The sequence below is a fragment of the Falco naumanni genome, chromosome 13 (assembly GCF_017639655.2).
Source record: "Falco naumanni isolate bFalNau1 chromosome 13, bFalNau1.pat, whole genome shotgun sequence".
NCBI classification, from domain to species: domain Eukaryota; kingdom Metazoa; phylum Chordata; class Aves; order Falconiformes; family Falconidae; genus Falco; species Falco naumanni.
The window spans coordinates 3,454,614-3,473,637 of record NC_054066.1 but is presented as its reverse complement, the minus strand read 5'-3'; the positions used below and the strand labels follow the sequence as shown (position 1 = coordinate 3,473,637).

The following is a 19,024-nucleotide window of genomic DNA, read 5'->3' as shown; positions in this document are numbered from 1 at the left end:
CTGTTTGGATGCTCTGCACAGAAAGCTTTCAGGCGCTGTCACCACGTCAGCTGGCACTTTTTACCATCGCTTTTGTGTTCTGGAGAACACAGAGCTGTGGTAAAGGCTACCCTCCAAGGAAAGACTGTTTAGTTAAAATCATGATGATAATCCTGATGCAAAATTCTGTTTAGAAAAAAAGTGGAGACGACTGATTTATTTTTGTTTAAATCATTATTATAATGCTAATGAAAATTGTTTAGAAAAGAAGTGGAGATTTAAGTACTCATAACTACTGTGCATGAGATTTTAAAAGCTTCTCACTGTAGATTTTACACTGCTTCACTGGTTTTGTCTGTCATTGCAGTTACTAGTAACTCCAGTTTGATCTAGGAAAGGACAAAATACAGAAATACACAAAGTACCTATCTTCCCTTATGTAAATGATTCATAAAAATGTAATAGTAATGAGCCTTTTACCACATCACTTGAGATGAAGAAAAAAGATGCTTAAACTGCAGTGAAGTCTAGACACTTAAGGAAGGCTTTTTGTCTAAAATGCTAGCATATAATAGAGGAGACTCTTCATTAATGATCTCCTTCATTTGAGATTTTTTTTATGGTACATAAAATATCTGTCAGGAATGAGTGAGGAGTAGTTTAATGTGGGAGATGAAACTAGATCATTTTGTGATATCACTTGAGGCCTTGTATTCTGGGACTGTTGCAGTAAAAAGCAAAGTTTCCTGCCATAGAAGAGTGCCTGGCAAACAGGTTCAGACCTCAGACTACTTGTGTAATGCCTCCGTAAGTCTGGTTTGCTTATCTCGGGACAACCAGAAATACTAGTTAACTCTCCAGAAAAATAAACCCTCCAACTCTGCTGCTTTTCTTGTTCCATCTGTGCAGACTTCCAGATTTGTTTATATTTGCTCCTTCTGTAATTTGATTTATTTTGAAATAGGCCTTTAAAACCCTGCTGGTCTCTGTATCTGCTTCTCTTTACTAGAAAATGTGCTGGGTGTATCTCTCAGCGTCCTATAATTTGTGAGAGAAAGTGCTGCTTTGAGTCTGAACCTGTCCCATCCACCAGCAAAACTTTTCAAGACAACTGGAGGCACTTTGAGAAATAGTTAGTAATGTACTTGAAAAACTAGAGGAGCATGAAACCTCTAAATACTTCCTCCAGCTTTTTCACAGTATAGATGGTTTTCTTTGTTAGAAGGAGTTAGGTTAGCCTGTACATTGCTGCTTGGCTTAGAACAGCACGAGGAATTTTCATTTCTGTTAAAAAGATTCAGACAAAAGGGAACCCTGTTAAGAATCCTCATCTGTCTTCTGTTCCGTTAAAGCTGGTTTTACTACAGAAATCTGTATCATTATGCAATATATTAGAGAAAAGGTGAGTTCAAAGCCTCCATGAGCTTTTTGAGAGAACAGATTTGTTTAACACAACAGTTTTATCAGTTGCAGTTTCCAGCCCCATCAAGAGGACAAAGAGCTGGCATTGCCCAAACGCCTGCCCTTGGATTTACAGCTGTGCTGACAGGGATGCGGCCTTTGGCACCACTATAGAGCAAAGTTTCAAATTAATGCTTTTTGAATCTGTGATATATTACTTAAATGTCTTGCCACCACAAACTCTTATCAGCACCCCCTGAAAAATAATTGACCTAAACGCCATTCTCAGTTCCATGGCTGCTTATTTATATTTCCTCATCAGACTTTAATCGACCTGCACAGTTCAGCTGATACTCGGCCTAGTCCATTCAAACTGTCAAGAGAAATCTCTCTAGAGATCTTCTAGCTGTTTAAAGTATAAATTAATTTGATCCAGAATGACTTGTGCTGGGGTGTTAATATTTCACTGCCTTCCCAATAGCTGTGACGAGGATCTGATGACGTCCCTTCTCCAAAGGAAAGACGTGTGTTCTTTCCTGCATTTGTTTGTGTTTCTAGGAGTGGGTTATAGTAGGTGCTAGAAAGTAAGCTTTGTCCGTGAGAGAAACTTTTGTCCATCAAAGAGGAGCTTTTTGTTTTTCCTCAAGAAGTCCTGTCTGATACAAACATTAACTGAAGCCATATAGAAAAGATGGGAATTAACTCTTTTGCAGCCAGTGCCAAAGCCAAGACACCAGCAGATTTAGGTGCAGTCATTCAGTTCCTGGCCCTTTGCTGGAGAGTGCTGGCTCTGCAGCCTTGGAGGCAAAAGGAGATAGATTTGCTCTTCAGCCGGCCTTGTTCACAGCCTAATACATAATTGCAAACTGATCTTCATAGCCAGTGAAAGTTGGTATTTCAGGTTATAAATACAGGCCTGTGTCCTGTTCTGCTGTACAGTAGTACAGCGAATTTCTGCCAAAGCATATGGAGCAGCTGGGGTTTGTAACTTCCTAATCCACAGAAGTTACACCTTCCAGAGACATTAGGTGTTCAGGTCTCGTTTTCAAGGATTTTGGTGCCTGGCTGGCATCACACAGAGATACTGGCACCAAGGCAGAAAATAACATCCCACACTGTTTATTTTAAGCATGATGTTTCTGAGAAAAATTGAGAGGAAAAACCATTTTTTTTGGATAAGAGAACATTGTTGCATCAGCAGCTTCAAAGTCCAAAAGGACTTCAAATTCAGAGAGTACCTCTTGCTCTGTAGGCAGAAGAGAGGATCCCTTCTAGGCTTTTTTCAGAGATGTGAAGGAGTTTTATACTTGTGTGCTTATTCCTTCTTGTGCAGTTAGTTCCCTCCCTGTGGTATCCTGGAGTTTAGGATACACTTTGAGGGGATATATGAAATTCCGCTGATACTTTTAAGATCAATGTCTCTTGGCTGTTCTTTCTCTTAATGTTGTTATTAGTTCTTGTTCTGTGGCCAGGACTGTAGGAAAAATTGACAGCAGGTTTTTTTTATCTTGTCCATACACAGAATTTCCTGTTTGGAAAACTATTTCACTGTTTGAGTCTCTTCATGGAGTTCACAAAGTCTCTAAAGCTGTCTAGATAGAACAGTTAAATGCATCAAATTTCCCAGGAACCTTTTTTTTGATAGAGGTGCATTCAGTCATAGTGACAAAAAATTATCTCTACACACCTGGTTTTGTTGAGAGACAACCCTTGACACAGCCACAATGCATTCTTAATATATAGTTCCTAAATTTGAATATTGAAATAAGCATCTGTTGCTTGTGTTCACCTTCAGCATTTAAATGCCTGGAATAGTAGAAAAAAGAGGTGATACACTTTTATTATTTTGTCCTGATTTGTTCTTGGTGACTTTCACTGTTGTTTCCTAACACATCCCTTGTTTCTTTTCCAGTCCCTGACTTCTATTTTTTGCCATCCCAAAATTCATATAGTACCTAGTCCTCACTGAAGCAGGTCAAGCCAGAGAAATCAAGTTTTATTTTCAGATGGCCCAATTTCTTTTCATTAACTTGATCAGTCAAGAAAAGAACATGAAGACATACTGCATTTTTATGGATGGATAGGAATTCTCCCCAGATAGGAAGGGCAACTTACACTAATCACATCTGGGTTTGGTTGCCAGTAAGCAAACTGAAACTAAGAAGATAAAAAACCTTGGGAGGCTTCTTATAACTACATGGTCCTTAGAAGGCATAAAATAATTAGATTTGATGGGAAAGTGGTATGCTTGTCTCCTCTAGAAAGAGTATAGGAAAATACAATGTCAAACCGTGGAATTTCACGCTTTCTTGTGGAACGTCGGTAGTGTAATTCTTGAGATCAGCTTCAAGCATTAAGATGTAGCCAGATATAAAGTCCACAACTTTATAGGCAATATGCAGGTGTATATATTCAGAGGTGATTTTCTTCACAGCATTTCCAAATATGCATATATGCAGCATTCATTGCTCTAAAATTACTGGTTTTCAGAGGGATGAAGTGGGGCAATTTTTCTGCCGCCATCCAACCTAATACATTCCTTTTTAGTCAAGAACTGTTAAATAAGACCAGGCCAGAACAGTGCTTCAACTCCAAAGTCTGCTTGCTTTCTTCCTGGAAAGCACACAAGGATAAGGACTGTTTGTTAAGCACTTGTTCTTACTCCTGAGTGCTTGCCTGTTGTTCCATTGTGCATATAGCACACAGGTTCCTAAGATGCACCTTAAATGGTTGAATAATATTAAAGGGCTTTCACGTGTCTAGTTGAAAGACCTTTCTCCCCAAGAGTATTTTTTCTGTAATCTATAGAATTCTTCATCTGATGGCTGTGAGTTTCTGTTTTCTCACTGTAACAAAATTCCTTTCCAGGATCGCATTGTATCAATGACACTCGATAAGGAATACGATGTAGCTGTGGAAGCCATTCGATTAGTCACGCTAATACTTCAGTGAGTATTTTTGAAAACCTGTATATTCTCTTTGAAAGTTACCTAAGCCAGTAATATTTAATTGACTTGATTTCTTTGCTTGTGTAATGAAGTGAATCTGTTACTTTACACTTAGTCTGAAGTTGAACTAAATATGTAATAATACACTCATGAAGCTAAAATAAGATAGTCCATCTCATGGAAATAAAATAGGCAGAGTATAAAAACGTATTGATGTATTGAGATCGTTAGTGCATCCATTGCTGTGGAAGAATGCCAAAGGGCATTTATACCTTTTGCCAAGGGCAGAATGATTGTCCTCCTCGAAACAAGTATCTGTGGGTTACATTTGCTGAAATGTAATAATATACATAATATTACTATGTATAATAATAACTATTAGTAGATAACTAGCAGTAACTAAACAAAGAACCAGTACTAGGGGACTTGATTACCTGACACAGCCGAAAAAAGAGAGCCATCTGCTAAACAAGCTGATGGGGAAAAGATGCTACAGTACCCTTGTCTGGGTTACGTGGAGGTGGCAGTGGTAGCTTGTAATTTTAAACACTTGGCCACGCAGGAGAGGCATCCTTCCAGGCTCCCAGCTTTTTCTTACAGAGATGCAGTGGCTTCCCTGAGGCAAAGATCCTGTCCAAAGATCATCCCACATGCCGACTGTTTGAACCAACCTAAGCTTTTATTATGTATTCATTAAAACCAATGTTAAAAGAAAAACTGTTTTACAAACAGATGCATAAAATTCCTGCATCATACTTCATACCCAGTAGCTCCACTTTGAGGAACATTTTTGGATGTGCAGGATTTGGATGAAAGATTAGGCTAGTTTTTCCTATTAGTAAAAAAGACTGGACTTAATTTTTTTTTTTTTTATTTAGGGGTCACTCTGCTTTACAGATATTAGAAAGAAAATATATTATCTACTGTTATATTTTTAAAGCAAATATAACAAATATGATCACAAATGAGATGTAGAACACATCAGTTCCCTATGTTGTTAGCAACGTTTGGGAACACAGTAAGATTTTAGGTCAAAAATGATCAAGTGCACCTGTTTTTTTCCTGTCCTGTTTTGTCTTCTGTTGCATGGTGAAAGCATAGCTAAATGCATGTAGCACCAGAAGAATGTGGGTCATGTTGAACGGCACAGGGTCATATTCTGGCAGGCAGGAACTCCAATAAGATGTCATGAAGTCACGATGGGGAACAACCGATTAAAAATTACTTGTAGTATAAAGCCAAATGATGTATTGAACCCTGACATATAAATGTTTCTGATGAAAGCTGACTAAACAAGGAGGGAAGTAATATTACCATATGCGACAGTACTGATATTTTGGTGGGGTATAATTGTTCCAAGGCTTATAGTATTTTCAACACTGCTGAAAAATTGAAGTTTTTCTGAGTTTCGGAAAACTCACATGCAAAATCTACCTTGAGCTCAGAAGCAGCAGAAGCCCCAGCTGTGTCATTTACCCAAGACAAGGGTAAGAGGTGGCTTGTTCTTGCCGATAAATGATTATATAAAATAACCTTTTCATCATCTTTCATCCAGCACAGCAGGGTATGACCAGAGTCAGTTCCTTGGTGTTGAAAATGAAGTCTATATCTATCTAGTCAGCACAGTAACTACTGTAAAAGTGATGGACAATTTATTGAATCGACATCTTTGTAATTCTAAATGCACACTGTGATTCAGTCCTGAAGGGATGATGTGTTGGTTTGGTTGGTGGGTGCACAGGTGTGTCCCCGCTTTGTGGCGTAATCTGGTTTAGTTTTTTACCGCCCATATCCAGAGTATTTCTGTGCCTTCTCCCATTGCTGAGGCAGGTTTACCCACCTGGCCTGGCCCTTTCAGCAGCTGGAATTGGGCATATTCCTTCCTACTTAGCAGGCCAGCAGAGGGGCCCCTCCTGCCCTGCAGTGCACAAGAGCACGTGGACCATCACATGGAAAGACTTAACTGCCCAGAAGGGAGCAGGCCAGGAAGCTGAAGCAGGTTTTCCCAGGCCCAGATTTGAAAGCTTTAAAAATTAAAAGCTTTGAAAGCAAACAGACGTTGTTATAAAAGTAAATAAGTTTAAGCAAGCAATTACTTTTTCCTCATGTGTCATTCTAGGATTTCAGTTTAATAAAGTTTGATAATGAGCATTTGGCATCTTGCCGTATGTGCATCGTAGTTAGCGTGATGGTGTAAGTAATTAAGCAGGGCAAGATTTGTGAGCAGTGATGAGAGATTTTTCATACCATTTTGTATGTGTGTATATATATATATTGATACAACTGGGAGAAGGAAATCAGACAAGCTTTCAGTCTTACAGTCCCGTTAAATCTCTGTGTTTGGAAATGAACCAAAGATCCTTGAAGTCAGTGTTCAACCATTTAGGATTTTGTATGAAGGAAGAAGTCAGTCTTGTAGTGGTCACGGGTAAGTTAGGGAGGTAAGGGGACTGAAATCAAGCATTTGTTGTAGTTCAGGTGTTACTTTCTGACTCTTTCAGTGGAAGCGAAGAAGCTCTGTCGAATGAAGACTGTGAGAATGTTTATCACTTGGTGTATTCAGCACACCGGCCTGTTGCAGTAGCAGCTGGAGAATTCCTTCACAAAAAGTAAGTTATCAGTCACCCTGAAATAAGACCAGATTTTTGAATGCTTTCTAGTGGAGGCAAGATCAAAAGGCGAAGAAGAAATAGAGTGAAATATCCCAATTTAGCAAATCAAGTATTTTATTTAAAACAGAGACTTATTCTCTTGTTTCAGTTCAAGACATAAAGACTTGAAGAAACTGAATTTACATTTTTCTTGCTCTAGAATTCAGATAACTTTTCCTAATTCTTTAAGGGCTAAATATACAAAGGGTGCATAAACCTCTAAAATAGGTTTAAATCCTGCAGCTCTTGCAGAGCTACTGTTGTGATAATATATATATAGGGCCTGTACATCCATGATGGTCTGCCTGATAAGCAGTCATCATTTTTCCAAAGTTTTAAACCACTTTATTTCAAAATTGTGAACTTGAGGTTGTTTTATGTAGTAATAATTAAGAAATTTGTTTCTAAATTCTCTGACTTCCCCTAAAAATACATTACACCATGGTTAACATCTTTCGTGTACCCACTGTGCCAAAGGAAGTGAACTAGCTTTTCCATGGATGTGAATCATACCGCATCAGTAACTATGACCAGGACATTGCCACGTCGTAGGAGTTAACCTTTCCATTTTAATGTTTGCAGTTAAAAGTCTTCTTAGCAGTAATTTTATTTTTTCCCCTCGTGGCTTGTAACATTAGAGTTCTTTAATATAATTATAGAGTATTTATATCAGATTGCAGGTTATGTAATTTTTCATGCGAAGATACATGATAGAAAAAATTGTGTAGAAACATGTTTTCCTTTGCCAGTGTTCTACTTTTCTGTGTTTTATTGGGGAATTAGAAGTCCACACTGTAATTGTAAGCTTTTACAGTGGATTTCTGGAATTCTGTCTTTGTGATCAGGCTTTGTCTGTTTCAATGAATTAATTTACAAAGTTCAGTTCCATTTAGTTTCCTACATAACATTTGACAAGTTTTGGGAAAGGGTTAGGTTCTTTTTAAAAATATAGACTGAAATTCTTTTGTTAATCAACATGTGACAAAATAATTCTGCAAAATGCCTTGAAGGGAAGTGAAGACATACCTGCACCTTAGTGCACTTACTGTAAAGACAGAACTTTATCCTAACTTTTCTTTACAAGATACTATGCTGTTTAAACATCTCTCATAATGTTCCATAAACATCTCTCAAGGTGGTCAGCACTGAGAGAAGATTGTCCCATTCCTTAACACACATTTTCTCTTGGTTTATGCTAACACAGAAGAGCTGGTGCTCCATTTAAATCAGTTAGAATCAAACTTGAGGCCTTTCAGGGGGGATTTCTCTCACCTAATTTTGTAAGTTTAAATATCACTTCCTACATGTAAGCTAGTCATTAGACTTTCTCTCTGTAGTTAGCAAACAAAAGCAAATAATTCAGAGAAACACTGACTCAACCCTAAGGTGCGTATTTTAAGATATTTCAGCACCTGCAGAGATGTTCATTTCTTACCTATTAAGATAAGCAGTGGGGAAGAGGTGATGTCTTTCACTAAAATACGTTTGTGTGTAACTCATCCTTCTCTTTTCAATGAGTTATAGTAGTGAAATCAGAATATTGTTTCACATTTCTAATCTGCTTTGTGACTGTGGTTTCACTGTAAAGGAAGGAGCAGTTTTCAAACTCCTCAAAGTAAAACAATCATCGCTGTAATTGTAATGTAGGCAGATCTGAGCTCTCTTCCAAGGTAGCAGTAGTTTGGAAATTAGCCATGCATCAAAGAACTCAGTCCGGGCTGTGTAATTTACCTGAAAAACAAACCCGTAGCTTGCTTTATCCTTTATGCTGGTACTGGTACATGAGGTTGGTTGTTTAATGGGATGTCAAGTTTGTTTGTACCGTGTCCCAGTCAGTGTGACCACAGCTACACCTTAGTTCTTAAGGCACTGGTGGAATAAATGCTGCCACCATGGTAAGACTTGGTAAGTTGAAAATGCAAAACTATACAAATTATGCAAATGTATAAACCTATGCCAAAATCCTTCAACGTAAATGTGTTTTGGAGAGCTTTTCCTGAGTGAAATTCTTCCAGCCCTGTGAACTTAAAGACCCTGAAGATAAATTCATCTCTTCAGACAGGTGGAGGTCATGTCCTCTTTCCCTTGAAAGAAATAGCTTGAGATACTTTCATGGTGTTTTATGAACAAATCTACTGTATCAAGAATGAATGCTCATCATACTATTGCAGAAATGAAATTTGTTTTGATAAACATGATAGCTCCTTTTGCTTATTTTTAGACTGTTCAGCAGACATGATCCCCAAGCTGAAGAGGCTCTAGCAAAGAGGAGGGGGCGAAATAGTCCAAATGGAAACCTTATTAGAATGTTGGTTCTTTTCTTTCTTGAAAGTGAGGTAAAAAATTCATTTTTAACCTTTACATGTTTAATAAAACCTGGAACTTAAGTAGTGATTTATCAACATACAGTAACAAGTTGTCTTTCTTTTCCTTGTTTTCATCATTTCAGAAATACTGTATGCCCTTTACCCTGCCACCATTTCTTTGTCCATCAAGCAAATTCAACTCAAAATCTTCTTCATGGTTTATTTTGCTCTTGCACATCCCCACTGTACTCAGTACTGCATTGCTGGTAGTATGGTGGCTACCAGGATTCTTTGCTACATAGAAATGGAACTGGTGCTTTTTTTAAGATAACAATGTAAAGAGCGTACCTCTGGAGTTACTCCTTATGTAGTAAAATAACTCAAACTGGAAAGGAACAAAAATTGCTTAATATCACAAATTTTTGTTAGAATCATAGAGTAATTCAGACTGAAAAGGACCTGAGAGTCATTAGCTCAAAGCAGAGTCAGCTGTGAGATTACATGAGGTTGTTGAGAGCTTTATGCAGTTGTGTCTTGAAAATGTCAGAGGATGGAGACTACAAGCATATATAGGATGACATTAAGTGTTTGATTAACACATTCAGGATGGGATTGTTCCCATAGTTCGTGTCTCTAGAGACAACATGTACTGGAAGGTTTATGGTAGACATACTAATAGTAATTCAAGTGGGGAGTAGCAGTGGAGTGGAGGAAAACTTGAGAAGATAAGCTATCAGGTACAGGATGCTCTGAAGGCAGAGTGGGAGAATTCTAAAACTGATACATTTTATTTGGTCATAATTACAAGATAAAGGAAGACTGAAAGAAAGAAATGACAGAAATGTTTCTCTACAGAAGAGAGGGTAATATATTTTGTGTAAAAAGCAAAAGAAAAGCTATTGCAATCAGGTATTTTAATTGTTATGAAGCCTTGAACAGGACACTTGACTGTGAGAATGAAAAGACACAAACAGAGATGCTGAGAAGGAAGGATAACATTTATGTACAGTGTTAATGTTAACATTTTTTAGAAACACCTTCTAAACCTACAAATCAAGTCTGGATGAAATGTCACTTACTTGTGTGTGCCTTCAGTTAGCTATCTGAATGTCTTTTTAGTTCCAGCTTCTTAAAAACTTAGATTGCAATAGTTCATTGTATTTTCTGGTGAAAATACCTTAAATCTGAGTGTGTGTGATTGGGAGTTACCTAGCATGAAGCTTATCTATGCTTCTGAGGAGCAAAGAAACTCAGCTTGGCTCCCGAAGCTATGGTCAGCAAAGTGCCTTCCCATATAAGCCATATGTTGCTCTGCAAGATTGCTTCTCTCTTGGGGCCAGATTTTGCTATTGCTGTGTTTGAGAGAGTTGTTAGAAACAAAGTAGAACACTATGACTCCAGTTTTAATAAAGGGTAAGAGAACTGGGATTTTCCATGTGCATAGGACTAGAAGATGTAAGCACTGCAATCAGAGACGATGCATTCAGAAGAGGGAACAGGTAAACTTGTGACAAGCGTCAGTAAGCTCTGTGACACAGATATTTTGCCCAGAGCTGTCAGAAACAGAAGAGTAGGTACATCTACCAATACCTCCTTGCCTACACTCTTCGGTGTTTTTCAGTTAAGGGATCAGTCCCATGTCTGGCAAGCAAATCAGAACTGCGCATTGTGCTTGTTACTTTTTGATAGTGGATAAAAATCAGTTTATAAAACAGTAGAAGCCTATGGATTATTTTTCTTACTTTGCAACGGTTGTGTTAATTCACATTAAAACATTTTTTGCCATTGAAGTTAGCATTAATTCTATAACCCCTGAAATCAGTAGGATTTCTGGTACGTAGCACCATGTATGAAAAATAAATGCCTGTTGAAAACGAATATATTACAGCTCTCTTAGTCCCATATCTCACAGTCTCTTCTTTTTATAATGCAGTAAGAAAGGGAGGAAAGGTAAGTTTACAGCTTCTAGGTCAGAACTCTTGAGAAAGATCTTTCACAAACAAGCTGCTTTATGGAAAAGAAGCTCAGTTTGGTTTTTTTCCATGTTTTATTAAAACATCACCCCGTTGCTGTGTAGTTGTATCATTCAGTTGGAAGACGACATTCCAGAGTTAGTTTCAAAGTTTCAAACTGAATTTTCTTTCCAACTAACGTAAGAGTACATGCCCAGGACACCTTCTGTGGCCAAGTGGTTGTGAAAGTTAAAGAACTGCTGCTTGTACCGGAGCGCTGTACTGATGGGTTGCTTTGGATTTTCTAGTTGCATGAACATGCAGCCTATTTGGTGGACAGTTTGTGGGAGAGCTCTCAAGAACTGTTGAAAGACTGGGAATGTATGACAGAATTGCTCCTGGAGGAACCTGTCCAAGGAGAAGAAGGTATTTGTTTGACCTCTATACTTCTTTGGTATTGCACAATATTGTTAATTATTCTTAAAAAGATATTTCACTGTGGGTGATAGAGGTGTTTGTTGTGGTTTGTTTAGAAAGCATATTTGAAGATGTTAGTATAATCCATTTTTAATGTGTTTTGCTTCAAAAGCAGCATTTTTGTACTCTTATTTTTCATGTTGTGAAGTCTGCTGTACTGTGGTTCCCTAATATTAACAGCTAGGACTTCTTGTCTGTATATTTAAATAACTAATGTATACATGAACATTTCAATAAATTAAATTGCTAATAACAGTTTTCAATAAACAAGCACTTCAGGTGTTAATTAAATAGGGGACTTTTCCAGACAATGTTAAAACCGAGTGAATTCTCAAAAGGAAAAAAAGGGGTTTCTTTCACTATTGGTTCCAAATCTCCTTTTGCTGATCATAGACCTGTGTGCACAACGTAGCCAGGGAGGCTGGTAGCAAGGAGTCCCCAGCAGCAATGGGTGTCATGCCAGATCCTTTATAATCCTTCAGGGCTTCCTGATTATTCCCCATGTTTTAAAACTGCATTCGCTTATTTGGCTTCTGTAAGATGTCTCGCACACACATCGGAACTGATGGTCCTTGTTCTTTTCCCTATGCAGCGATGTCTGACCGGCAGGAGAGCGCTCTGATTGAGCTGATGGTGTGTACAATCAGGCAAGCGGCTGAAGCACACCCTCCAGTAGGCAGAGGCACTGGCAAGAGAGTAAGTGGTACTGCAGCAGGTAGCTCGGACCTGCGTGTGTTTCTATAGTAACATAAAATATTTGTCTATGATGCCACTTTTTGACACTAAAATAAGATTTTTATAATCAGTGTTTCCTGTTTCATGTGAACATTTTTGAAGAAAAATCGTAGAAATTGTCTTTCTGGACATGTTTGGTTTTTAGTTTGTTTCTTTGATTTTGGGTTTTGTATTGCCAAGCTAAGTAATATATTTTCATGCTGTAAATTTATTTTTTTATTATTTTTTAGAAGTTCTTTTTATCATACCCTGCCTTAGACTGGTAATGTGCCCACATCTACAGCCCTTAATGTTAAATCTAGTTTAGAGTTGAAAGTGTAGACCTCAGGAGGAAAACAAAATTACTTCTGACTGTCTTCCATGAAAAGGAATGTGTTGCTAATATGGCCGTAAAATTTGCAGAAAAAGCCAATGGTGTCTTCATTATGAGAGTGGTTACATACTGGCACAGAAGCTGAAGATTTGTGCAGTTTCTGTCCTTGGCAGTTTTCAAGACCTGACTGGACAAAACCCTGAGCATTGTGCTCTGACCCCTGAGCTGGCTCAGCTTCGAGCAGGAGGGGTGGCACTGGGACCAGCCTGAATGCATCTGTGGTTTTATGTATCCATCCTCTTTGGCCTCTCCCACTGAATATGTGACATTCTGGCCATATTGCAATCTAGCTGCCTTTTTCATTTATTTTATAGCAATGGGGTGTGAGTGGAAGTCCATTCTCAAGGCTGGGCATGCACACTTCTAAGGATTTCAGTTTAAGTCATGAGGTCAGGGTGATCAACAGGCTTTCAGCTGTATTCTCCATAAATACAGCATCCATGTTCTCAAAGAATCTCAGTCTTCCTAAATGTATTTCCCTGATTTTTGGTAGTCCTCCCCTTATTTAGGTTAGACTAAAATGAAATAAACCCATGCAATCATTTGGTACTTCTGTTAGGTTCTGTTCTGAATAATCATAACTAGTTTATTAAAGAAAGCCACAGACTTAGTGAAGGCAAAATCTGGAGATAAACTTGGCATTCTTTATTGCTAAACTAAATGCAGTTGCTTAGCTTCTTAATTTTTATGTCCAAAACCAGATGAGCCTCATGTCCAGAAACAGCATCCCAGGAGGAGCTCCAAGTAGCCATCACTTTAAACATGCTTTATGTACCTTTAATTAATAAGCATATTCTAAGAGATTCCTGATTCATTGAAATATTTTAGGGTGAGAGGGGAATCTATGAAAGCACTTAACTCAAATTTGAATAAGATGCAATACCCTCTGTAACCAAAACTGTATTGTAAACACAACTTACCTGTGTTTTGTCTCTACCTGCTATCTGTTCTAGTGGACAAAGCAACCTTAAAATTAACAAAAATTTCATGTTTGTATTTTCAGTTTGAAGTACCAAATAATGCGCTATTAGCTTTCCATGTATTTTTTGATCTCAAGTGATCTACAGTTCAGTTCACTCAAGTTTAACATATTGCTTAGTCTAGATTTTCAGTGGCTGTATTTCTTCAAAGCTAAAGAGAACACTTCAGTAAAATGAATTTCACCTCTGAATGATGATCAAAAGAGCCACAAGATGATCCTAGGGACCCAGATTAATTCATATTGCTACTGAATAGCAATATTTGACCACCAGAACATGACTGGGTTGTTAGGGGGTGGGAGCCTGACTTGCTAGTTGCATTTGGGTTGTCTCCCTATTCCTATGAGCTAGCAGCTTTTGCTGGCACAGGCAGTGCTGCGCTGCAAGTTGGTGCAGGGATTGTGGTTGTTGCTGTGTGTATCCAGCTGTCTGCCATGTACTATGGAAGTGGTTGCTTACTCAGGTTACAAATCTATTCTCCACTGCCATGGTTGTTTTTTATTCCTGCTGGCGCAATAGGCTACCTATCATCCCAGCACACGTTTTGTTTCCAGCTGTTCCTCTTCACTTACAGAGAGGTGTAGGTATGACATGTAGCTTTTGCTTCTTTCCAGTTAGATCATGAGTTATGGGATGGTAACTGCAGGGATCTCTGACTTGTCAGTAGAGGTTTGTCATGTTCTCGTGATCTTGCTAGCATATTCTCTGAGTTGAAATGGGAGCAGATTTCTAATTATGCACTCACCTTCTTGTGAAATAGTTTCTTCTCTGACTTTAGCTTGTAACCCTTATCATGCAGTCTGGCACTTTGCTACACATAAATCATTAGCTAACTTGTATTTTATTATTTGTTTTCAAAAGTATTCTCTCCTTTTCTGAAGCCAAGAAGCCAGATCTAAGCTTTTATGAAGCATGCTGTTTTGATTATTGTCTCTTTATTCACTGTTTCAAGGTGGTTTTGCTATGAGAGCATTGATAGCTTCAGTATAGTTATCACTGAAATTTGTAAATGAATTCTGTGAACTTGGATGTATGTTCTCACTGAGAATTACATTCTGGTTTAGAGATGAGGCCATGAATCCGCTAATGAAAATCACTGTTACAGTGTGGTTTGGTTTTGGTTTTCTTAATTATACTTCAGTTCGCCCTGAGGTCTTACATTAACACTTTGTTTAATGTGTGAAAGCCAGAGCTCAGTTCACTTGGAAGAAATAGCAAAACTTCCACTGACTTGGGTTATATTTGAATTTCAATCCTAAAAAAATGTTGATGTGTGGAGGCAATATCATGTTGGATGATATGATATTTTCCTTTTCAATCACGGCTTCTTAGGGCACAGTCCTCCCATTTAATCACTGTTCAGTCCAAATGTGTTTGAGTTTTTTATTCCCTCCTCTTTTGATTTATTAAAAATACATTTGCATGGATTTTTGTTTGTAATACAAACTTTAGAAAAATTAATGAATGCTATATGCAGAAATTGTATTTAGTTTGGTTATTTTTGATGCTTTGCAGGTCTTGACAGCAAAAGAAAGAAAAACTCAGATAGATGACAGAAATAAATTGACTGAGCATTTCATTATTGCACTTCCCATGTTACTATCGAAGGTACATTTTTCAACAAAATAAATCCCTCACTGGTATTTACAACTGTCTTTGAACTTTCTCATTCTGTAGTGTAGGTGTTTATTTTTACTTCACTTTTTTTTTGTTTTGTTTCAATGATGTTCTAGTATTCCGCTGATGCCGAGAAGGTTGCAAATCTCCTGCAGATCCCTCAGTATTTTGATCTGGAAATCTATAGCACAGGCAGAATGGAAAAGGTATAGTACTTTGGGCAAGAAGTCTGGTTGCTTTCAAGTATCTGATTACTACTCTAGTCGCATAGCACTGTGCCTTCATTTGGCTTATTAGTAATCTAACCTTGATTTGGGGTATTCCTTAAAGGACTTTTTCTTTGAGTTTCCTGTTCAGGTGAGGTGAAAGCTGAACTTCTTTTCTGATTACAGCATCTGGATGCCTTACTGAAACAGATTAAGTTTGTGGTGGAAAAGCATGTGGAATCAGATGTTCTCGAAGCCTGCAGCAAAACCTACAGCATACTCTGTAGTGAAGAATATACAATCCAGAACAGAGTTGACATAGCCCACAGCCAACTTATTGATGAATTTGTGGATCGATTCAACCATTCTGTAGAGGATCTGCTGCAGGAGGTTTGTTTTCTTAAAATGAATTTCATTAGACTACCTAAAATACGCTATGATAAACTGCAGGAAAACATTTTTATCAAGTCATGAAATTATCCATCTGTAGACATAGTGCAGCAGCAACTATTTCATAATTGTTTGGAGCTGTTTCTCCATGTACAAAATCCCTTGGACTAGCCATTAAGCCTGCAAAGCATTGATACTGTAAAACAAAGACCATGGGACAATCCTGCTTCCGAAAAATTAGTCTAGTATTTAAACAGTCCCCATAAGAAATTAAATGGATGAATGGTTGAAAGCTGATGAAAAATGCAGAGAAAGGTGCATTTGCATTAATGCTTGTGGTGATTCTAGTAGTCCCAAATGGATATATGCAGGCAGCAGAATCAAGATTGGATTATGTCTTGGATGGAAGAGAGGATTTAGTAAAATATTTATAATGGCATATTGAAAGAGCTCTGGAAAGAATGAAATAAAGATTCAGGTCTGAAACCTGGAGGTACTTGGGATTTACTTGTAAGAATTTATCTTTCAAAATGTAAAGACAGAATGCATTAAATAAGAATAGAGACCTTACTCATTTTTTCTTGTTTTACATCAATTTGACGTTATGTAGCACTACTTAGTTTGTTGTAATTCTCATCCTTTTTAAACATAACTTAAGGGCTGCATAGATCTTTTTTCTTCATATCTTCTAGCCATGCACTGCACTATGGCAGGTACATTTGATTTTTTTATGTACATTTATAGAAACTTAAGGTACAGTCTCTTTTAGAATTGCATAATAAAGAAAATAAGCTTTTTTTCTATCTTTCAATAATATGCCACATACAGGCATACTGTATATATATGCCTTGTCACATTGCAGAGTAAATAAAAATTTTTCTCTTGCTGTAGGAATACACATGAGCAAAAGAGGCAGTGCATGCAGGAAGCAGGCACTCCACAGCCCAGAGGATTTAGTGCGCCATTGTACGTTCTTTGATAGAATAAATTTACTTTGCTGTCTACCCATCTGCCATTTTGTATGTGCTTCTCAGGAGCTTCCGAGCAGAACCTGAAAAGACATTCCAGGATTTGTGCTGCATCTCTGTCCGTCTGTGTGTGGCAAAGGAAACCTTTCAGCTAATGCCACGTTGCATGCCTTAGCAGTCTGGTTTAATAGCCGTGGGTTTTTGAAGCTCCTCACCTCTGGCCAGCACGACCAAAAACTCTTTGACAAAAACCTTGGGGAATCCATTGCTGACTTGTGTCGCAAAAAGGGCTAAAGTTGTATCGCTGGCACAAAGATACAGCTTCAGACCCAGCCGGGTTTGCCACACCAGATGCCCAGCAACTGATCAGATAAATATAGTGGCCTTTGGTTCTTCCCATTGGTACCCAGTGACAGAGGTTTAGGAATTCTGGTGAGGTCCTCAAGGTTTCTACTATCCGTACATCCAACACCAAGGTTTAGTCTGGCTCTGTATGCAGGGACAAATCTCCTGTGTTGTTTCTCCAGACCTGGCTCTTGAAGAATCTTCAGCTTATGTCTCCACAGCCAACCCCAGATCAGCAAAAAGCATCTCATTCACACTGTCTTGCCTCAAGATAGGAGAAAGTACCTCATAGCTTTTTTCCAGAATCAGACCAAGAAGCAAATGGAATCCCAGTTCTTTGACACTGACTTGCCATTTCTGTTACACTGGCTTGTTGTAAGGCATAACGAAAATGTCTCCTTTCAGCTTTTTCTCATAGTTTTATCTTCAAACTGCTCCACAACAAATGCCATATTTGTTCTCTCTGTTGTGTAACAGCCAGTGTAAATTAGGTCTGTCTGAGGACGTGCAGCTTTTTTGGTAGTTTCCACACTGTTCTGTTGTATAGACTTTATTCATCCATAGATCCATTCAGGGATTCAGAGCTGGCAATTCTGTTCCCTGGATAGTTTCACCCAAGAAAAGATCCACTCACCATTTTATTAGTATTGCTGAGGCACCTAGAGATAATTTTTTTGGTCCTAATCCCAAACTCAGTTAGCAAATACAGGAACATGTAGATCCTTCTGCTGCACGGCAGCTGCTCTTTGACTTCCCTGTTGCCCTCCACACAGAAGCTCTGAGGAGGCGTCGAGACAAGAACCAGTCCTCTAGTTCTTCAGCTCCTTTTCTGTGCTCCACATACCCTTCTGGAAGCCAGCAGTCAGCATCGAGTTTGGTTTCCTATAGCATCAGTCCTCTTGTCCTTGGGCTCCCTGATCTGAGGAGATTGTGCTCTCCTTCCCTTCGCTGCCTCGCAGTCCCTATCTGCACATTTCCGAAGCTCTGCTCAGGGAGCCCCCTTGCACAGGCCGCGTGCCCGCTGGGCCTCAGAGCGCCGTGTTCCAGCACTACAAGCAGTGAAGACGCAAGGAGGTTGGAAATCTACCTGCTGTCCAACCCCAGCCCACGTTTCAGCTGGGTTGTGCCAGCAACACACTGAAGTCCGGCTGTTTTGGGCTGGGGATACGTAAATGTTGAGGGAGTTGAGAAAGCGCACTGTGGGGTCTGCAGTGCTGCCCTCTCCCTGCCTGACACTGCTTGGAAGATCCCTCCAGCTTCACCTTTTCCCTAACGGGAAGGAGGTGCTGGCATTCATAATTGACTTCCCACCAGTCTTCTCAGGAAAAATAAGCTAGGGGAAAAAAACTTTTTTCCTGCGTTTTTCCTTTATTACTAACTGTGGTTTGATCAGGAAGCCAGTAACTGCTTATTCCCGCTCCATTTCCCTTGATTTCTCTTTGCAGGCGACTTTATGCAGTACTCCAGTGCAAAAAGCTCCGAAGGGTGCACTGGGACTACTGGGTAGAGAGCAAAGACTGGCCTCATGAAGGAACATGGGCCAGTGATACCAAAATACTTCTGATGTGTACCCTTCCTTCACCCAGCTTGGGAGGGAGCCGAGAAATGAGAGCAAGGGCTTACGATCGTCGTGTATGTTCACTTCATGAGAGGAGGATGAGGGCTGGGGATTTCAGAGAAAAGCTGTGTCCAAAAG

At 38.9% G+C, this 19,024-nt stretch overlaps 1 protein-coding gene across 5 annotated transcripts in view; it reads left to right on the top strand.

Moving 5' to 3' along the window:
- The window catches only part of STAG1 (stromal antigen 1), a 199,381-nt gene that overhangs the window by 134,970 nt on the left and 45,387 nt on the right, over nucleotides 1-19,024 (top strand). For all 5 annotated transcript variants that reach the window (XM_040612606.1, XM_040612609.1, XM_040612608.1 and 2 more), the window contains 8 exons: nucleotides 4,249-4,328; nucleotides 6,830-6,937; nucleotides 9,201-9,315; nucleotides 11,546-11,663; nucleotides 12,307-12,410; nucleotides 15,318-15,410; nucleotides 15,536-15,625; nucleotides 15,812-16,015. In XM_040612606.1, coding sequence (XP_040468540.1) covers nucleotides 4,249-4,328; nucleotides 6,830-6,937; nucleotides 9,201-9,315; nucleotides 11,546-11,663; nucleotides 12,307-12,410; nucleotides 15,318-15,410; nucleotides 15,536-15,625; nucleotides 15,812-16,015 — 912 coding nt within the window. The remainder of the gene's footprint in view (nucleotides 1-4,248; nucleotides 4,329-6,829; nucleotides 6,938-9,200; nucleotides 9,316-11,545; nucleotides 11,664-12,306; nucleotides 12,411-15,317; nucleotides 15,411-15,535; nucleotides 15,626-15,811; nucleotides 16,016-19,024) is intronic.